Here is a 15,931-nt window from a genome sequence, read left to right as displayed (position 1 = left end):
CCAAATGGGAAAACAAACTCAACTTTGAAGGTGTGTTGAAAGAGAAGTGTCCCACAGCAAGAGATGAAGAAAAGTTCAAATGTCAATTGACACTGTACATAAAGTATTACCTCACCCACATAGCTGAACATCTTTATCAGAACTCGGGTCCATGGACAGCCTTCTCATTCCACAAAATCTGCATTTGCTTCTGATGACAGGAGCATCCCAAGTAGAGTTTCACTTACACGATGCTCCTGCCAGTGGAAGCAGGGGGGCTTCCTTCAGGCACTTGTACCCCCTAAAAATCTGCTCCAAAGAGTTGGGGGGGCCCTCTGGAGCAGAACAAGCAGTGCTACTGGAGGAAATCAATGTCTCTCCCATACACTCCTATAGATGGATTTGTTTCCTGTTCATAGAAGCCTAATTACAGAACATTGGCCTGGATCCTAACAAAGTATTTTATTTTTTGTATTTCCAGCCCCAGTAAATAAAAATAAAAAAATAAAAAATTGTGGTTAGATTGGAAAATTTGGAGGGAGGAATCAAAAAGGAGCGATAAAATATATTAATAAATAAAAGCAGTATTGTTAAATGTGCAGCTGTTACAAAGTTGCTTGCAAACTAACAGAAGGCACAAAAATGCAATTTTGTATCATTTAGTGGATTACAAAGAAACATTGCTACTAGTATGGTGCCTACCACAACTGTTCATGCCAGTCCTTCACTTTTTTCATGACTGAGTTCATCCTTTGTTGACTTGTATGTAGCAATAATTTTCAGATACTGAGGCATTTGGTATAGCACACATTTGCCATTAGGTAGCCATGCAATGTTTCTATTTGGCCAGGATAAAACACACAGCAATTTTTAAATACAAGATACAGTAATATGTTCTTAGCTCACAAGATACATACATACAATTGTGACTTGCACTTTGCACAAGAGGATGCCGGAAATGTTGCAACCACAAGAGAAAATCCCATCAGGTCACTCAAGGCACCTAGGCAACCTTCCCTCTTCAAAACATGCAGGAAGACAACACCTGCTATTTCAATGAGATTTGCATCCAGTTTCTGGAAGCAAATAAAAAATTGTTATGCTGTGCTTCATCCGCTGTGAATGAGCACATATGTGCAGTATCACATACTCCAGATTCTGAAAATTATCGCTGTGTATTACTCCACAAATGGTATCAGTTTGAAGCTCTGCTGATAAAAGCACACAACTGGTTGGCTATCTGACTGCCCTGTTTATAAGAGAGATGAAGAATCTGTGGCCTTTCCAATATTGCTGACTTCCAGTTCCCATCATCCCCTAGCACTGGCTGTGCTGGCTGTGACTGATGAGAGCTGAAGCCCAACAACTTCTGGAGAACCACAGATTCCTTTATATGCAACATGAGAATTTGGGTGCTTCTGTCGTGGAAAAAAAGGGGTATCTTATCTTGTTCATTTTATCCCTTTTGCATTTAATAAGTCACTTAAAACCAATCAAAATGCCCCAGGTGTATATCTGTCACAACCCTTTTGGTATGTTTGGTTGTTTAACACACAAACCATATGTGCAGCAGGGCCACCCCAAGACTATGATGCTGCCCAATGAAAACAACATTGGTGTGTCTTCATTCAGTATAGAGGTGCCAACTGCACTTGAATGTGATTGGCAATGGGATAGCATACTCCACCATGCTAGAGGGCAACAGGTTGGTTGGGGAAAGGTGCAGGGCAGCCATGTGAGACATACAAACACAGCATCAGCCACATGAGAGAGCCACTCTACCCTACCTACCAGCAGGAATGGCCCTGTATTGGCCTACATTTAGTCCCTGCAATTAACATGCTGCTGAAGTAGATTTAGGCACAAGATCTTAATACAATCTTGAGCACCCATGATTACCTGACTTTGATGGCCTTGCCAGACACTTTAGTGTTGATTTACCTGTGGATTGCTGGCACAATGTTTGGTTTTCAGTGGTAGCACTGGTAGCCAGTTAGGACTCAAGAGACCTTTGTTTTACATACTGGGATGCTAAACTTGCAAGTTCTGTCATTTCTCATAACCGAGACACAAGTGAGATAAAGAGGTTGACTGGAGGTCTATGGCACAGTAGCAGGCCAGCCACATTGTGCCAAGCCTTGGAGATTTGTCTGTACACAAACGCATAATGTGTGGTTTTGAAAAGGACTGTGTATTCTTACTGTTTCATTTAAAGACATATTGATTGCAAAACTAGAAGCCCAAAGTTTATACCACGTTCCTGGAAAAATTAATACTCCAGAACATGCAAGAAAAATGATTGTTTACTTCAGGTTTCTGCCTGGAGAATTTAGAGCTAACAAGAGGTGTTTGGTTCAACACATTTTATGCACAAAGACTCCCTGGGTGGTTCTTACCATCAACATGCCCATAAGCACAATCTGTATATGACAATCCACAGCTGCTTCATTATGCTTCTACTTGAATTCCCAAGTCTAATTAAGAATACCAACTACCTTTCATCTACACCTGCTAATAGAAGCTAATTGATTCAGATGTAAAGATAAAACAGGAACTGAGAAAGAAAATTAATATTAATTGAATTAAAAGTATGCATATCCTAATCAATTCCTTCTAGCAATGGGGGATCCTTTTTTTTCTATCCTCTTAGTACATTCTGAACTGAATGTGTGGGTCAGTCCTGCTATAAGCCATCGGGTATAGCCAAGGAGGGGGACAGGGGCAGCTGCCCCCCACTAAATAAAAATCAATAAAAATACTTAACTCCCCCTAACAAAAGCCTGCCCTCCCCAACAAAAATCCTGGCTACACCCATGCTATAAGCCAGAGATTTCTTTCAAAGCTCCCTTCAGGTGGGAGGCTGTCCAATGCTGAGTTGCTGCCTGGTGTATGTTTCAAAGCATCAACTGGGCCAGATGTTGGCCAATCTGGTCTCTACTTTCAAATGCATCCTTTCTCAGGAGGGAGGCTGGCCAACCTACCACCTGAGGAGAGATTTGAAAGTACAAACTGGGCTAGCAGATAGCTGGCCAATTCTGCATTTCCAAAGATGGAAACCGAAGTCCAGATAAAATTAAGCAATGGGCCAGATATAGCTTGTGGGTCATGGGAACCCTCCCAAAAACACCCTGTGGAAATCAGTATTTGAATATTTTGCACAAATCGGATAAAGTTACTAAATCTGCAGTCCTATCCCAAATTATCTTAATCAGCAGGACTTGCAATCAAAACCTAAACAAGTAAGTCGTACTGAATTCACCAGGGCTTGCTCCCAGGTAAAGGAGGTTAGGGCTGCAGTCTTGATCCAGAAATGGGATTAAGCCCCAACTGAATTGAATAGGTCTTACTTCTGAGGAAGAACTGTGCTACAAATGCATCTGTGTTGAGTAATGCAGTCCATCGCTTTTATTTCTCAATTATGGCTCCAATGCTGGGCACATATTTTGTTCTCCAACCTAAGCAACCCCCACTGTAGCCTCTTACATGTGGCCACAGCTCACCTGCAGCTGCGCACAACCAGTTACATGCAATACCTATTTGTTTAGAATATTTATACCAACACATTTCCTTATATTGAGTCTAGTGGCCCTACTGTGTTTCTATCAAGACACTGACAGACTGTCAGTCAACTAGGATCCAGATAACTATCACTGTATGAATGTAGCTACCTGCTTCTGCCCACAGATCTCTCAGGGTGTATTATTCCACCACCACCCCTTTTCTGCAATTTTACAACTATCCACTACAATTTTCAAGGTCAGCAAATTGAAGGGATGGCTGTTTTGGTTTCTTTCTTTTTTAGTAATTGCAGGTTTACTTGAGATGATCTTGTGTGATGGGAACTGTCAAACTTCAAACAGTTGTGATTTATTTTAGGAGGTGCCCTCAAGCCAGAAATACCATTAAAAAGTAAAGCTCTTAAAGCCAGGAGCTTTTTTTTTTAAAGTGAAATGCTAAACCCTTTTCCAATAATGCAGTAAAGCCTACTACTGTCATTTTAGCATCAGAAAAATGAACCTTTTCCAATTAAATTCCTTTTCCAATTAGAAACATTACTAACGGAGGGTGGGAGAAGAAAACTGATTTTTTAAACGATCTATAAAACTTTGCAATAATACAGCCCAAAAGTTCCACTACAATCCTAACCATGTCTACTCAGGACATCATCCAACTGAATTCAATGGCATTTACGCTCAGGTAAGTGGGCTTAGGACAGCATGCTTAAAAGACCTGTCATTAATTCTAATTAGCTGTGGCTTGTATGTCTAGTCTCCATAATAAGGAATATTAAAGCCTGACTTGTCACAATATTAGCACACATTAAAACCCCCAAATCTACCAATAATTTCCTAAAAGATTCATATGCCATTCTCTCAAACCATCCAATGTCATGAGTGCCAACAGATCATTCTTGACAAGCATGAGGAAGTATTGTACTAAACAAATTGTCCATGGTCTACTTTATTACATTCCAGGCAAAAAAACCAAAACCAAAAACCATGCACAAAAGATTTATTCCCCAGGTCTTCCGAAGCACTTCCACTTTCCCTCTGTTGTGACGCCCCAAAAGCTCCCCACGTTTTAAAGTGAAAAATGCTGCAATGGAATCCTGCGAGCTACTCTCCTCCGCATACCATAAGTGGGTGAAGTTTCCTGTTCTGTGGGAAAACGCATACCTGGCGTAACCTGCACATAGGTGTGCACTTAAGCTCTCCAGCTGAGCTTTCCCCTCCATTCAACCTTTATCTACACAATTGCCCATGATGACTGACACTCCCTGACAAGATCTATACACAGGCAGCAGCGTGAAGACCAAAAAGAAACAGCACAAAACCCACAGCAAACAATCAGAGTACATCCCTCTTATTTACCGTCGCATACCACCAGCTTGCAAAAGCCATCCTGGGTTCCTGCTTCCTCCTCTCCGATTGATCCCTCCAAACTTCAGCTTCAGTAGTACCAACTGCGCGCTCACAAACTCAGCTACGAGTGGCTGGATTGCATTGCTTCCTCTACTAGGGCGGGGCAGGTTGGAGGAGGGGGGAAAGGGGCGTGGCCTGGTCCTTGTTGCCATCGGCCCCGCCCCTCCACAGGCGGTGAAGCCAGAAAGGGCGAGGCGGGGGTGGGGGGGGGGTTGTGCCTGTTGCGGCTGCTCCTTTGGGTTTGGCGGCAGTGGCACAAAGTTAACCCACAGCGGGCTTGGAGTGCATAAGTTCCGGGGGGAGAGGGAAGATCTGCGCTCGTGACGAGCAAGGGCGAGCTCTTTTTGCCTTCAGGGTACAGAACCTGCAGTGGGACCTCCCTGGTGCTGGCTGTGCTGCCTGAGCCCAGGGCTAAGTACAACCATACATCCCGCCCCCGCCGCCCAATAATAGATATTTATTCATATTTAAACACGAGAAAATGTAGCAACAGATGCCAAATAAAACGAAGCAGAAGTACTGTACAGGGAGCCAAACAGACCAAATCACACCATACATTTGAAGCACACATCCCCAAACCACAGGAACTGTAGTTCGTTAAGCTGTAGTTTGTAGTTGTAAGCTACAGATCCCGAAATTTTGGGAGTGGGCACTTTCAATGTATGGTGCGAACTGTAAATGTTGAGTGTGGCCTGAGGTAGGATTTCATGCCCCCCCCCCCGGCTTAATTCATAGTGGGCAGGCAGGTCCCAACGTTCCCTGTTCCTCTTCCCAAACCTGTTCCTCTTCTTTTCTTTCAGGAGGAAGGAAATGGCTCTGTCCTTTTCTCCTACAACTACCGGGGAGAGCTTCACCTATTCCTGTTTCCCAGTTGGATGGGATGATGTTGGCAGCACACAACTAAGGAAAGGCACTCTGCACATGGCCAGACGCATGAGTGTAGCCAGGGGAGTGGGGAGGCATCTGCCCTCCCCCAAATCAATAATCAAATAAAAAATCAATAATAAAAATACTTAAAGAAAGATCGGTTCTGTCCCCTCTAACATAAAACCTGCCACCATGGCCCCCAATAAATCCTGGCTAAGTCCATGGTCAGAGGTAAACGAAATGCTTTTTGTGTGTGGAGGGAGGGTTTTTATATCATTCAGGTCCTCTTTGAGGGGGAAGGGGCAGGTCACTTACTCTAGAGTAGGTTGGGTTTAACCTCACTGCAACATCGTCCCCAAGTGCTTTATTCCCCCACCACACACACATGGGGTGAGCGGGGAATTGCAGCTAATAATATGGACAAAATGAAGGAGAGGGCATTATGAGAAAGAGAAGAGTCGTTCACACCAGCTGGCAACTGCAGAACTCGGTAGCGGACTTGGTCACCGGGGAAAGTTGGCAGAGACAGGGAATGCTGAGGACTGGCTTTATTGCAGACAGGGAAGGGCTGGGACTGAGCTGTGGCTTTAGACACTGGTCTCAAATTAAACACTGAACTGAGCTATGCCAGGATGCCATCTGCTGTTCTACAGAAACACAAGCAGCTGCCTTGCTTATTTTTCTAAAAAAAAAGTTATTTAACAGAATTTATGTACAACTTGATTGCAAAAAAGCCACTAGGTGGTTTACAAGAAATAATAAAATAATAAATAAACACAGTTAAAGACCATTAGTACAGTTTTAAAATAATTAAAAATAAGGGTAAAAAAAAGATTGAAGAACATCAGCTTGTCTGAATAGGCTTGCCTTAACAATGTTCTAAGCAGGCTCTGACTCAGACCATTGGTCCACGCAGCTCAGCACTGTTGGCAGAACCTCTTCAGGATCTTAACCAATGCTACCTAGGGATTGAACCTGGAACCCTCTACATCAGGCATAGGCCAACTCAGCACTCCAGATGTTTTGGGACTACAATTCTCATCATCCCTGACCACTGGTCCTGTTAGCTAGGGATCATGGGAGTTGTAGTCCCAAAACATCTGGAGGATAGAGTTGGCCTATGCCTGTTCTACATGCAAAGCCAGATGTTCTACTCCTGAGCTACAGCCCTTCTTTGGTTATAGGAGGAGCAGCTCTAAACTTTAAACTCTCCCTGGTTGTTTTGAAAGTGAAGAGTTATTGCCCAAGACATATCATTTCCCCTTATTTCTTGGAGAAAATGCCCTGGACAATCTCTTGCCCCAACTCCTTAGGCCTCGATTGGATTGCTGTATCTATCACTCTAGGGACTCCTCCAGATCACTTATTTATTGAACGTTCACCCTGATTCACAAAACCTTTGTGGCACTTGGACTATACCAGGTTTTTTTTTTATTGAGCATTCATTCTGATTTGTTTGTGCAGAGGTTTCATGACAATGAACATCCATCCTGATTTGCTTGTGGAGGATTTCTTCCTGTTAATCATTCCACACATTTCAGTTCAGTTCATTGTAGTACCCTATCAGTTTCCTAACCTCAGAAACCTCTTTTTTAATAATAGTTTTGTTGCACTAGCACAACGGGGACATTCAATCTACTTTAATTGCCACAACTTAAATTTCACATGATGTCTGAATCTCTTGAATGTGCTTGAATGCAAAATAAATACGGTCTGGAGGGATCCTAGAAAGCTGCTTACATCACCCATCATAGATTTGTAGAGTTGGGACCACAAGGATCATCTAGTCCAACTCCCTGCAATACAGGAATCTTTCACCCAACGTGGGATTCGAACCCACAACCCTGAGATTAAAGAGTCTCATGCTCTACCTACTGAGCTTGCTTACAGCCAGCAACACATTTTCAGGGCCCATGTTTGGTCCTGGAATGCATGATGTGTTGATGACAAATGCCTCTGAAATATACTCAGAGTCGCAAAGTGATTTCATGCTCTTTATTCAGCTCATAGTGGTGAGGAGGAATGAATGAATGTCCCCTCAAAGTATCTGCTTTATATACATTATGTACACAATGGGCTGCACATGATTGGCTAATTCCGGAATTCTACTGTAAGCCAATCAGGTTGTGGATTCACTTCTATCTGGAGCATGATTGGGTAGTTCCTGCCAACCAATCATACTGCTGCATTGTTCTAGGACCAATCAGACTGCTGCATTCTGAATCCTATTGTTCTAGGACCAATCAGACTGCTGCCTTTTGGATCCTATTGTTCTAGGACCAATCAGACTGCTGCAGTTTGGATCCTATTCAACTCAGTACATAACAGCCTCTGAGCACATACAGAGTGCCTCCCAACAGAGGAGCCAGAGGCAGCCTGCTTGCGCCTGGGATTAGTAGGCAAAACTTCCAATTCCAAAAGCAGGGCCTCGGGGCAAGCCTGACCCCTTCAGTTTACCAACTGCAGAGAAGAACCAGCACATCTTGTGCCATTTTAAAGACTAACATTTTGGTGTGGCATAAACTTTCAGGGACTGGAACCGAATTGTTCCTTTTTATTTATTTATTTTAAAAAATGGCACAGTACAGCCATTGTCACCGCCTCAACAGACTAACAAGCGTTACCCCCTCTGGAATTTGTCCAGAAATGGTTAGTCACCGAGCGAGCCTCACACACCCAGAGCCTAAGGGAGGCGCCCTGAGCTTTAATCTCCACCCGCCATGATACGACGGGGAGGAAGACCGCTCGCTCGCTCGCTCCCCACAATCCCTCGCGGGGGACAACTCTGCCGAGCTCTGCCCGGACCTCTAGTCCTGAGTCGAGACGCGCAAATAAGAAACGCGCTGCGTCTCTTCCCGGGGCCGGAGCGAGAATGTTAGCCGTCTGTCGGTGGGCGGCCCTCTCCAAAATACGCCCCACTAGGAAGAAGAGGAGGAGAACTGTCACCTTCTCTCAGGACTGCCATGTTCCTGGGGGCGAGTGTGGGGCAGATTCCCTGGCCTACCCCTTCCCTCAGGGGCTGCGTCTGAAGGGGCAACGGGCCAGTTGCTCCAACCTTGCGCGCGAGTAGAGAGCTCCCTCACTCGCGCCGCCGCCTCGCCCCACCCAGCCCCACCCACTGTTCTCGCTTGTCTCCTCTCCTTCTGCCTCAGCCCCACAGGGCGCCGGGGGGCACATTCCTCAGCCCGCCCCCCCAGCCCGCTTCTCTCCCTCAGCCTCTTGCCCCGCGGCATAAAAAAACCCAATAAAAACAACCACTGGGAACTTCGTCTGACAGACTCGCTCCCAGGCCGTCCGCTCGCTCGCCTTCCTCTCCGCCCGCGCCGCTACTTACGGATCTGCCTTCTTTGGCGGGAGTTTTCTTGCCTTTCTGCGGCTGGGACATGTTGACAGGCGGGTGGGTTTGTTTCCCCCCTCACGTCCTCTGTGGCGCGAGGACGAGGCAATAACAACTCCCGCCAGAGGGAAGGCGAGGGAAGCGGGCAGGGTCCGGGCGGCTATGAAGCAGCTTTTCCGACGGCCACCCCCCCGGTGGTGCCAAAAGCCAGGCACCGCTAGGTCCCTCCTCTTCCTGCAGCCGCCGCTTTAGCAACAAGCAACCGAAAAAAAGCTCTCGGCTTCGGTTGTTTGTGGAGAAGGGAGGGGAGCGAAGCTCCACGAAAGAGACTCGGTGGCGAGTTTGTTTTGTTTCGTTCGCTGGCTAAGACGTTCAGCTGAGACTCCTGACCCGGCTGGGCGAGGCTACATTTTTATCTTGTTTGAACTGAGCGCAGTTCTCTCAGGCAGACGGGGCGCTGAGCGAGGAAGAAGACGATCCCACTTTCTTGCTACTTTGGAGAGAGTTTGTTTCTGTCAGGCAAAGACGAAACCTCAGCCTCAAAACAGGAAAGTTCGAAGGTTGTCGAGGGCCTAGTTGCTGCTGATTTCACTACTGGATTGTTTAAGAGGGCATGTAAATGGTGGTGTATTAGCCAGAGCATTTGGGTGCTCCCTAGTTTGTCCCTTCCCCCCCCTTCCCCCCTTTTCTTCCTAACCGAACACTGAATGTAACGCTAATATCTCGCAACAAACGAAACTGATCTGTAGAAAACGCAACTTGAAAAAAGAGACAATCCACTTATTTTTGTAAACTAAGAAATCTTTAATAAAAACTTTTGTAAGAAAAGAAAAAAGAACAGGAAAGTTCCCCAGCCACTTCTTGAAAGGGGAATGGTAAGAAACTGCAAAGCAACTTTCAAAGAGCCCAGAAGATGGAAATCATAGGCCAAAACATCTGGGGGTTGAACTTCTAGCCCAGCCAGTACTCCTCCTACATGATAAGACTTGGCTCAGTTCAAACAAGATAAAAATGTGCCTCACCCACCAGAAGCTTAATATTTTTCAGCAGAATAAAACCTACCAGATATGTTTGCACAAATAAAGGAAACCACTGCTTCCTGAAGGCACACAAGTCTGGACCAGATCGGTGCCTGGATGGGGGAGTGCATACCCTCCAACATTTCTCTGATAAAAATAGGGATGTCCTATTTCATCAACATCATAATTTTATTATTTATACCCCATCAATCTGACTGGGATAATTAATAATAATAATAATAATACCCCACCCATCTGGCTGGGTTTCCCTAGCCACTCTGGGCAGCTTCCAACCGAATATTAAAACACAATACAACATCAAACATTAAAAACTTCCCTAAACAGGGCTGCCTTCAGATGTCTTTTAAAAGTAAGTTAGTTGCTTATTGCCTTGACATCTGCTGGGAAAGCATTCCACAGGGCAGGTGCCACTACCAAGAAGGCCCTCTGCCTGGTTCCCTGTAATCTCACTTCTCACAGTGAGGGAACCACCAGAAGGCCCTCGGTGCTGGATCTCAGTGTCCGGGCTGAGCGATGGGGGTGGAGTTACTCCTTTATGTATACAGGACCGAGGCCATTTAGGGCTTTAAAGGTCAGCACCAACACTTTGAATTGTGCTCAGAAACGTACTGGGAGCCAATGCAGATCTCTCAGGACCGGTGTTATATTGTCTCGGCAGCCACTCCCAGTCACCAGTCTAGCTGCTGCATTCTGGATTAATTGCAGTTTCCGGGTCACCTTCAAAGGTAGCCCCATGTAGAGTGCATTGCAGTAGTCCAAGCAGGAGATAACTAGAGCATGCACCACTCTGGCAAAGCAGTCTGTGGGCAGGTAGGGTCTCAGCCTGCGTACCAGATGGAGCATACCCTGGGTGGCTTCCAACATATATAACAACATAATTAAACATTTATAAAACCTCCTTATGCAGGGCTGCACCTTCTGAAGGTTGTATAGTTACTTTTCTCCTTGGCTCAGGGGTTCACATAACTCCATACCCTCCAACATTTCTCTGATGCAAATAGGGACGTCCTAAGGAAAAGCGGGACATTCTGGGGTCAAATCAGAAACCAGGATGGCTTCTGTAAATCTGGGGCTATCCCTGGAAAATAGGGGCACTTGGAGGGTCTGGGAGTGAAGTCCTGTGTATGCCACCACAGTAAAGGAAGAATATAAGAAGAAAGGGCCGAAATCTTAGTGTACACACCTGGAAATAAGCCCGGTTGAACTCAGTGGGACTTGCTCCTGAGTAGACATGCCTAGGATTGTGCTTTAAGTGCAATTTCAACCCAAATGTATGCTTGTTTAGAACATTTCAGTACTGTTGTCAAAATAGGTTCAACTTGGGCATAAATAAATAAATAAATAAGCTAATAAGCTGCTAGTAAAAGAAAGTGAAATGTACAAATCTGTCCAGATATAAACCTAATAAACCATGGAAATGTGAGCCCACAGCATTAAATCATCTGTGAGATTAAAATATCGTACTCGCTAATGGATCCACCTATGAAACTGGTGGTAGGATTCTGATCTTTTTACTCCCTCACAACATGGTGTAGCATTAAAATGTTAGCTGCCGAGAGCTGGAATTGCTTGATTACTCATTTATTTGCTTTTGAGTGTTTAAATTGCCCTTGTGCCTTGACTATGCCATCTGTGCCTTAACTAAGTACTTAGCCCAGAATTTCACCACTAATATGGAAAGTGAGCCCAAGCAATCACCACTTCAGGCATGGTTAAACACAAGGTCCCTCCAGATATCCTTTTTATTGTGCCATTTTCATTTCTTTTTGCACCTGCAAAAGTTTTGCAGCAGACCTGCAGCTTCATTTCTTTTACCTTCTTTAAAAAAAAAAAACCACAGGTGTTTCAGTTTATTTATTTTATTGCCTTGGTTGTGCTATAGTGCAAGAGTGGCAATAATGCAGTAGCACCAAAGGGGCATTGCAGAACAACTAATAAAGCAAAATGATGTATGAATGGTCCCGTATAAATCCACCCTAATGCACTATTATTGTTCTGAAGAATACATTTGGGAAGGGGTGTGTGTGTCAGTCTGGAGGGGCTCACAATAATGACGATGATTACACCAAATAAGACACACACTAATACGGTTCCAGTGCTGACACAAATCCCACTTGGCCACTGCAGAATTCAGAGAGAAGGCGCCTGGAAAAAGGCTGAAGTGCACTGAACATAATGCCTGCATAACAACAGTCATGCTATCACAAATCACAAGATAGCTGGTTTAGATGCCAGGGCTGTAGCTGCCCTTTGCACACATTGTTCAATTGCAAGAGTCAGAGAGTTTTGTCTAGCATGAAACAGGATGGTGACCGGCTTGCGCAGCCCCTGCACTGACGAGAAAGTCCACACATATGAGTCCAAAACTGTGAAGTGCAGCAAGCTATCCTTTCCCCGCTAACTCCCATAAAGAGGCTCTCTACATTGTACGTTGCCTTTATTTTATTTTTACAAACCCATCTCCACCGAATGTGTCCCAATGTGTCTCTTGAGTGCAGAGGGTGCCTGTACCATTTGTAGCAGCTTCCAATGTGTGTTATATGTATCATATCCACCTTGTAAGGTAAACCATTATTATTATTATACCCAGATTACACCCATTATTATACCTAAATTGCAGCCTTTTTGGTGATGAAGCCCTGATGTTGAAATACTCTCCCTGGAGAAGTTTGACATATTTTGGTGTCAAGTGATAGCCTTCATATTTCCTCAAGTCTTTTAGATTTGATTAAAAAAAAAAACCACACACCCTCTGGTTGTTTCCAGATGGATGTGTTTATTGAGCATTCATCCTGATTATTATTTTTTTTGCTGGACAGTTAGGCAACATTTCTTATTTATTGAGTGGTTTGCAGGTTACATAGCATTATATCAAGCAATTGTTCTACACCTTTCAGTGCAAGTTCCTGTCATTTTCCTTATTGCAAAGAGATCAGTTTTAGAGGAAAGTGGGTTTGTTGCACAAGAGTACTAAATCATCTTTAAGTCTGCAACCTGAATTTACCAGTATGTGATTAAAAAGCTGTTTAATTCCTTAATTTTTTCATAAGCCCACTCTTAGAACTTTATTTATGGCTTTTAATTGTTGTAAACCACTCTGAAAATCCTCTAGATTGAAAAGCAGAGCAGAAAATGAAAGAAAGAAAGAAAGAAAGAAAGAAAGAAAGAAAGAAAGAAAGAAGGAAAGGTGGAACCTGCTACTCTGAGTTTGTGGTTCTGATCTGAAGTGGGGACTTTCAGCTCATAGCTCATGCACTTAACATGTGTTCAGAAAATAAGTAAAGAGAATGCAACAAAAGAAAGGGTGTGTCTTATTCAAAACATAAATGATCTTTATGTAATTCTCCGAATAGGTATGCCTTTTAATTGTAAGCAACAGCTGAGCATCAGCAGCCAACAGGTCTAACAAGACTGCACTGCATTCCTGAGGGTTCAACATGAAGGATCCTACTCCCTGTTATAAATGCTACAAAAGAATCAAGCATTCTTTTCATTGCGCTTTTCTGGAAGAACCAAGGAATTAAACACACACACACACACACACACACACACACACACACACACTTAATAACAGATCTCAGACACAGGATCCCAAATTCCTCATTTTAGATCATGTTAGTTGAACACTGCATTTTTCTGATCACAGTTCACTGAAACAAATTTAAACATTTTCCAGAATGGTAGCCATGTCTCATACCCTCCAACATTTCTCCGATAAAAACAGGGACGTCCCGTTCCCTAATGATAATTTTACTATTTATACTCCATGCATCTTACTGGGTTGCCTCAGACACTCTGGGCAGATTCCTACATATATAAAAACATATATAAAACTTTTTTTAAAAAAAAACTTTCCTATACAGGATTATCTTTAGATGACTTGAGGGTCAGATAACTCCATACCCTCCAACATTTCTCCAATGAAAATAGGGACATCCTAAGGAAAAGTGGGACATTCTAGGATCAATCTTGCACCCACTTACCTTGGAATAAAGCCCTCTAAAATTAATGGCTTCTGAGTAGATATAGATGGGATTGTACTGTTATAATGGTACAAGGTTTTTGCACCAAATTCCGCCCAATCTCACATACCCAACTAGCAAGGAAAAGCAAAAAATATTTACGTATATAGCTAATTAGGCTCTTAAGCAATCTCAGGCAATCTTTATCATGTTTACATTACAGCATTAGCTTGTGGTTTTGATGGAGCACAAGAAGACCAAAACTGGGGTGGAGACTTTGCAGGGAGACAATGCAGGGAGACTTTGCTCCCGGTGCCAAAATCATGATTAACATTATGCATATTTTTTACAAAAAAATTAATTAATTTTAATCATGTGGATACTGGTTAGAAAGAATTAAGTCTACAGTGTAAAAGGAAGTTAAATATGACAAGCTGGGTGTTGCCTGTTTGAATTCCAGGCATTACAACCTGGAGGGAGTGCCTGACCACTTTGTAAGGGCTCCCCAGCCACTTCCATATCAAGCTAATTGCTTTGAGATAAATTAATGAGCTTGAAGGAAGCAACCTCCGTGATCCACCACCTTAAAATAGACTATGGACTGAAGCAGAATCACTGATAAATACCAGGTGTCCACTGCGAATGTGAAAAATAGAAAGAAGAAACAAATGGAAGGTGCAACAAAACTGCTGCCTTTACAGACCCCTATTTTCCAGGGACAGTCCCGGATTTACAGAAGCCCTGCCCGTGCAATATCCCACTTTTCTTTAGATCATCCCTAAAGGGGAAATTTTGGAGGGTATGGAGTTATGTGACTCCTGAGCCAAGGAGATAATTAACTATACAATCTTTAGAAGACATCTGAAGGCAGCCCTGTATAGGGTATTTTTAAAAATGTTTCATCTTTTCTAATGTTTTTATATTTGTTGGAAGCTGCCCAGAGTGGCTGGGGAAACCCAGTCAGATGGGTGGGGTATAAATATAATAATAATAATTTAGGATGTCCCTATTTCCACCAGTTAAATGTTGGAGGGTATACCTTTACATTACAGAACAATGCTTTTCATAAACAGCATTCGGTTCCTGCAAACGATGAATCAGCAAGCATGTGGCAAATTGACAATGTTTGTGACATCCCAGCCCCCTTTGAAGAATTAGTAGAATAAAGGTTTGCTGGCTCTTCTTCTTTCTTTTAACCTTCAAGTAACTGAGCCTCAAATCTAGCTTCTGTAGTGTTCTTCAACGGTATTCTTCTACTCCTCCCTTTTTCCAGGCCTTTAATCTCATAGAGTGAATTGGCTGTTTCGTTTTGTTTTCTAAAATACTGAAAATCATCTGGTGGCAGAGATTCCAGCTGCGAGTATCCTGACTTAGCTCACTTACTTTATTCAATTCAATGCTTGGTTTTCCTGTCAGCAAAAGCAGGAATTGTTGCTTCTCCATGGGGTGATTTTAAAAGCCAGTTGCTCCCCCTCCCTTAGGCTGTGATTTCAGAAGCGATGAGTCATGCCATAGCTCTCCTCTGAATCATCAACAAACAGTCTGGTGAAATATGCTTGGCTTGCCTCTCGAAAAGCCAGAGGCTGATTAAAAAAGGGTTTTTTTTTTTAAAAAAAAGAACAATAATCAGAAAATGATAATGCTTTTATAAGACATCTAGTAGGCTTTAGCACCCCCTTGTGAAAAAAGGTCATAAAAGCAGACTTTAGAAAACATATTCCCATTTAAAACTGCAATTCAATTTTCAATTTTTGCCTGATTGTGGTTTTCTTTCATGACACTGACTTGCTCTGTCCTCAAGAATCAAAATATGGATTCATCAAA

General features: G+C 43.4%; 1 protein-coding gene across 8 annotated transcripts in view; it reads right to left on the bottom strand.

The window, feature by feature from the left end:
* CAST (calpastatin) overlaps positions 1 to 9,270 on the bottom strand; it is a 59,500-nt gene extending 50,230 nt beyond the window's left edge. For 3 of the 8 annotated variants that reach the window (XM_053408407.1, XM_053408411.1, XM_053408410.1), the window contains exon 1: positions 9,103 to 9,270. In XM_053408407.1, the coding sequence (XP_053264382.1) occupies positions 9,103 to 9,153 (51 nt within the window). In that variant the 5' untranslated portion in view covers positions 9,154 to 9,270. Of the gene's footprint in view, positions 1 to 4,850; positions 5,069 to 9,102 lie in introns of those variants that run through there. The other 5 variants (XM_053408403.1, XM_053408404.1, XM_053408406.1 and 2 more) reach the window with 5 other exon arrangements.
* Between the last annotated feature and the right edge of the window lie 6,661 nt (positions 9,271 to 15,931).

The sequence above is a fragment of the Podarcis raffonei genome, chromosome 11 (genome assembly GCF_027172205.1).
Source record: "Podarcis raffonei isolate rPodRaf1 chromosome 11, rPodRaf1.pri, whole genome shotgun sequence".
Taxonomy (NCBI): Eukaryota; Metazoa; Chordata; class Lepidosauria; order Squamata; family Lacertidae; genus Podarcis; species Podarcis raffonei.
The sequence above is the reverse complement of the archived record's forward strand: the minus strand, read 5'-3'. Positions and strand labels throughout refer to the sequence as shown.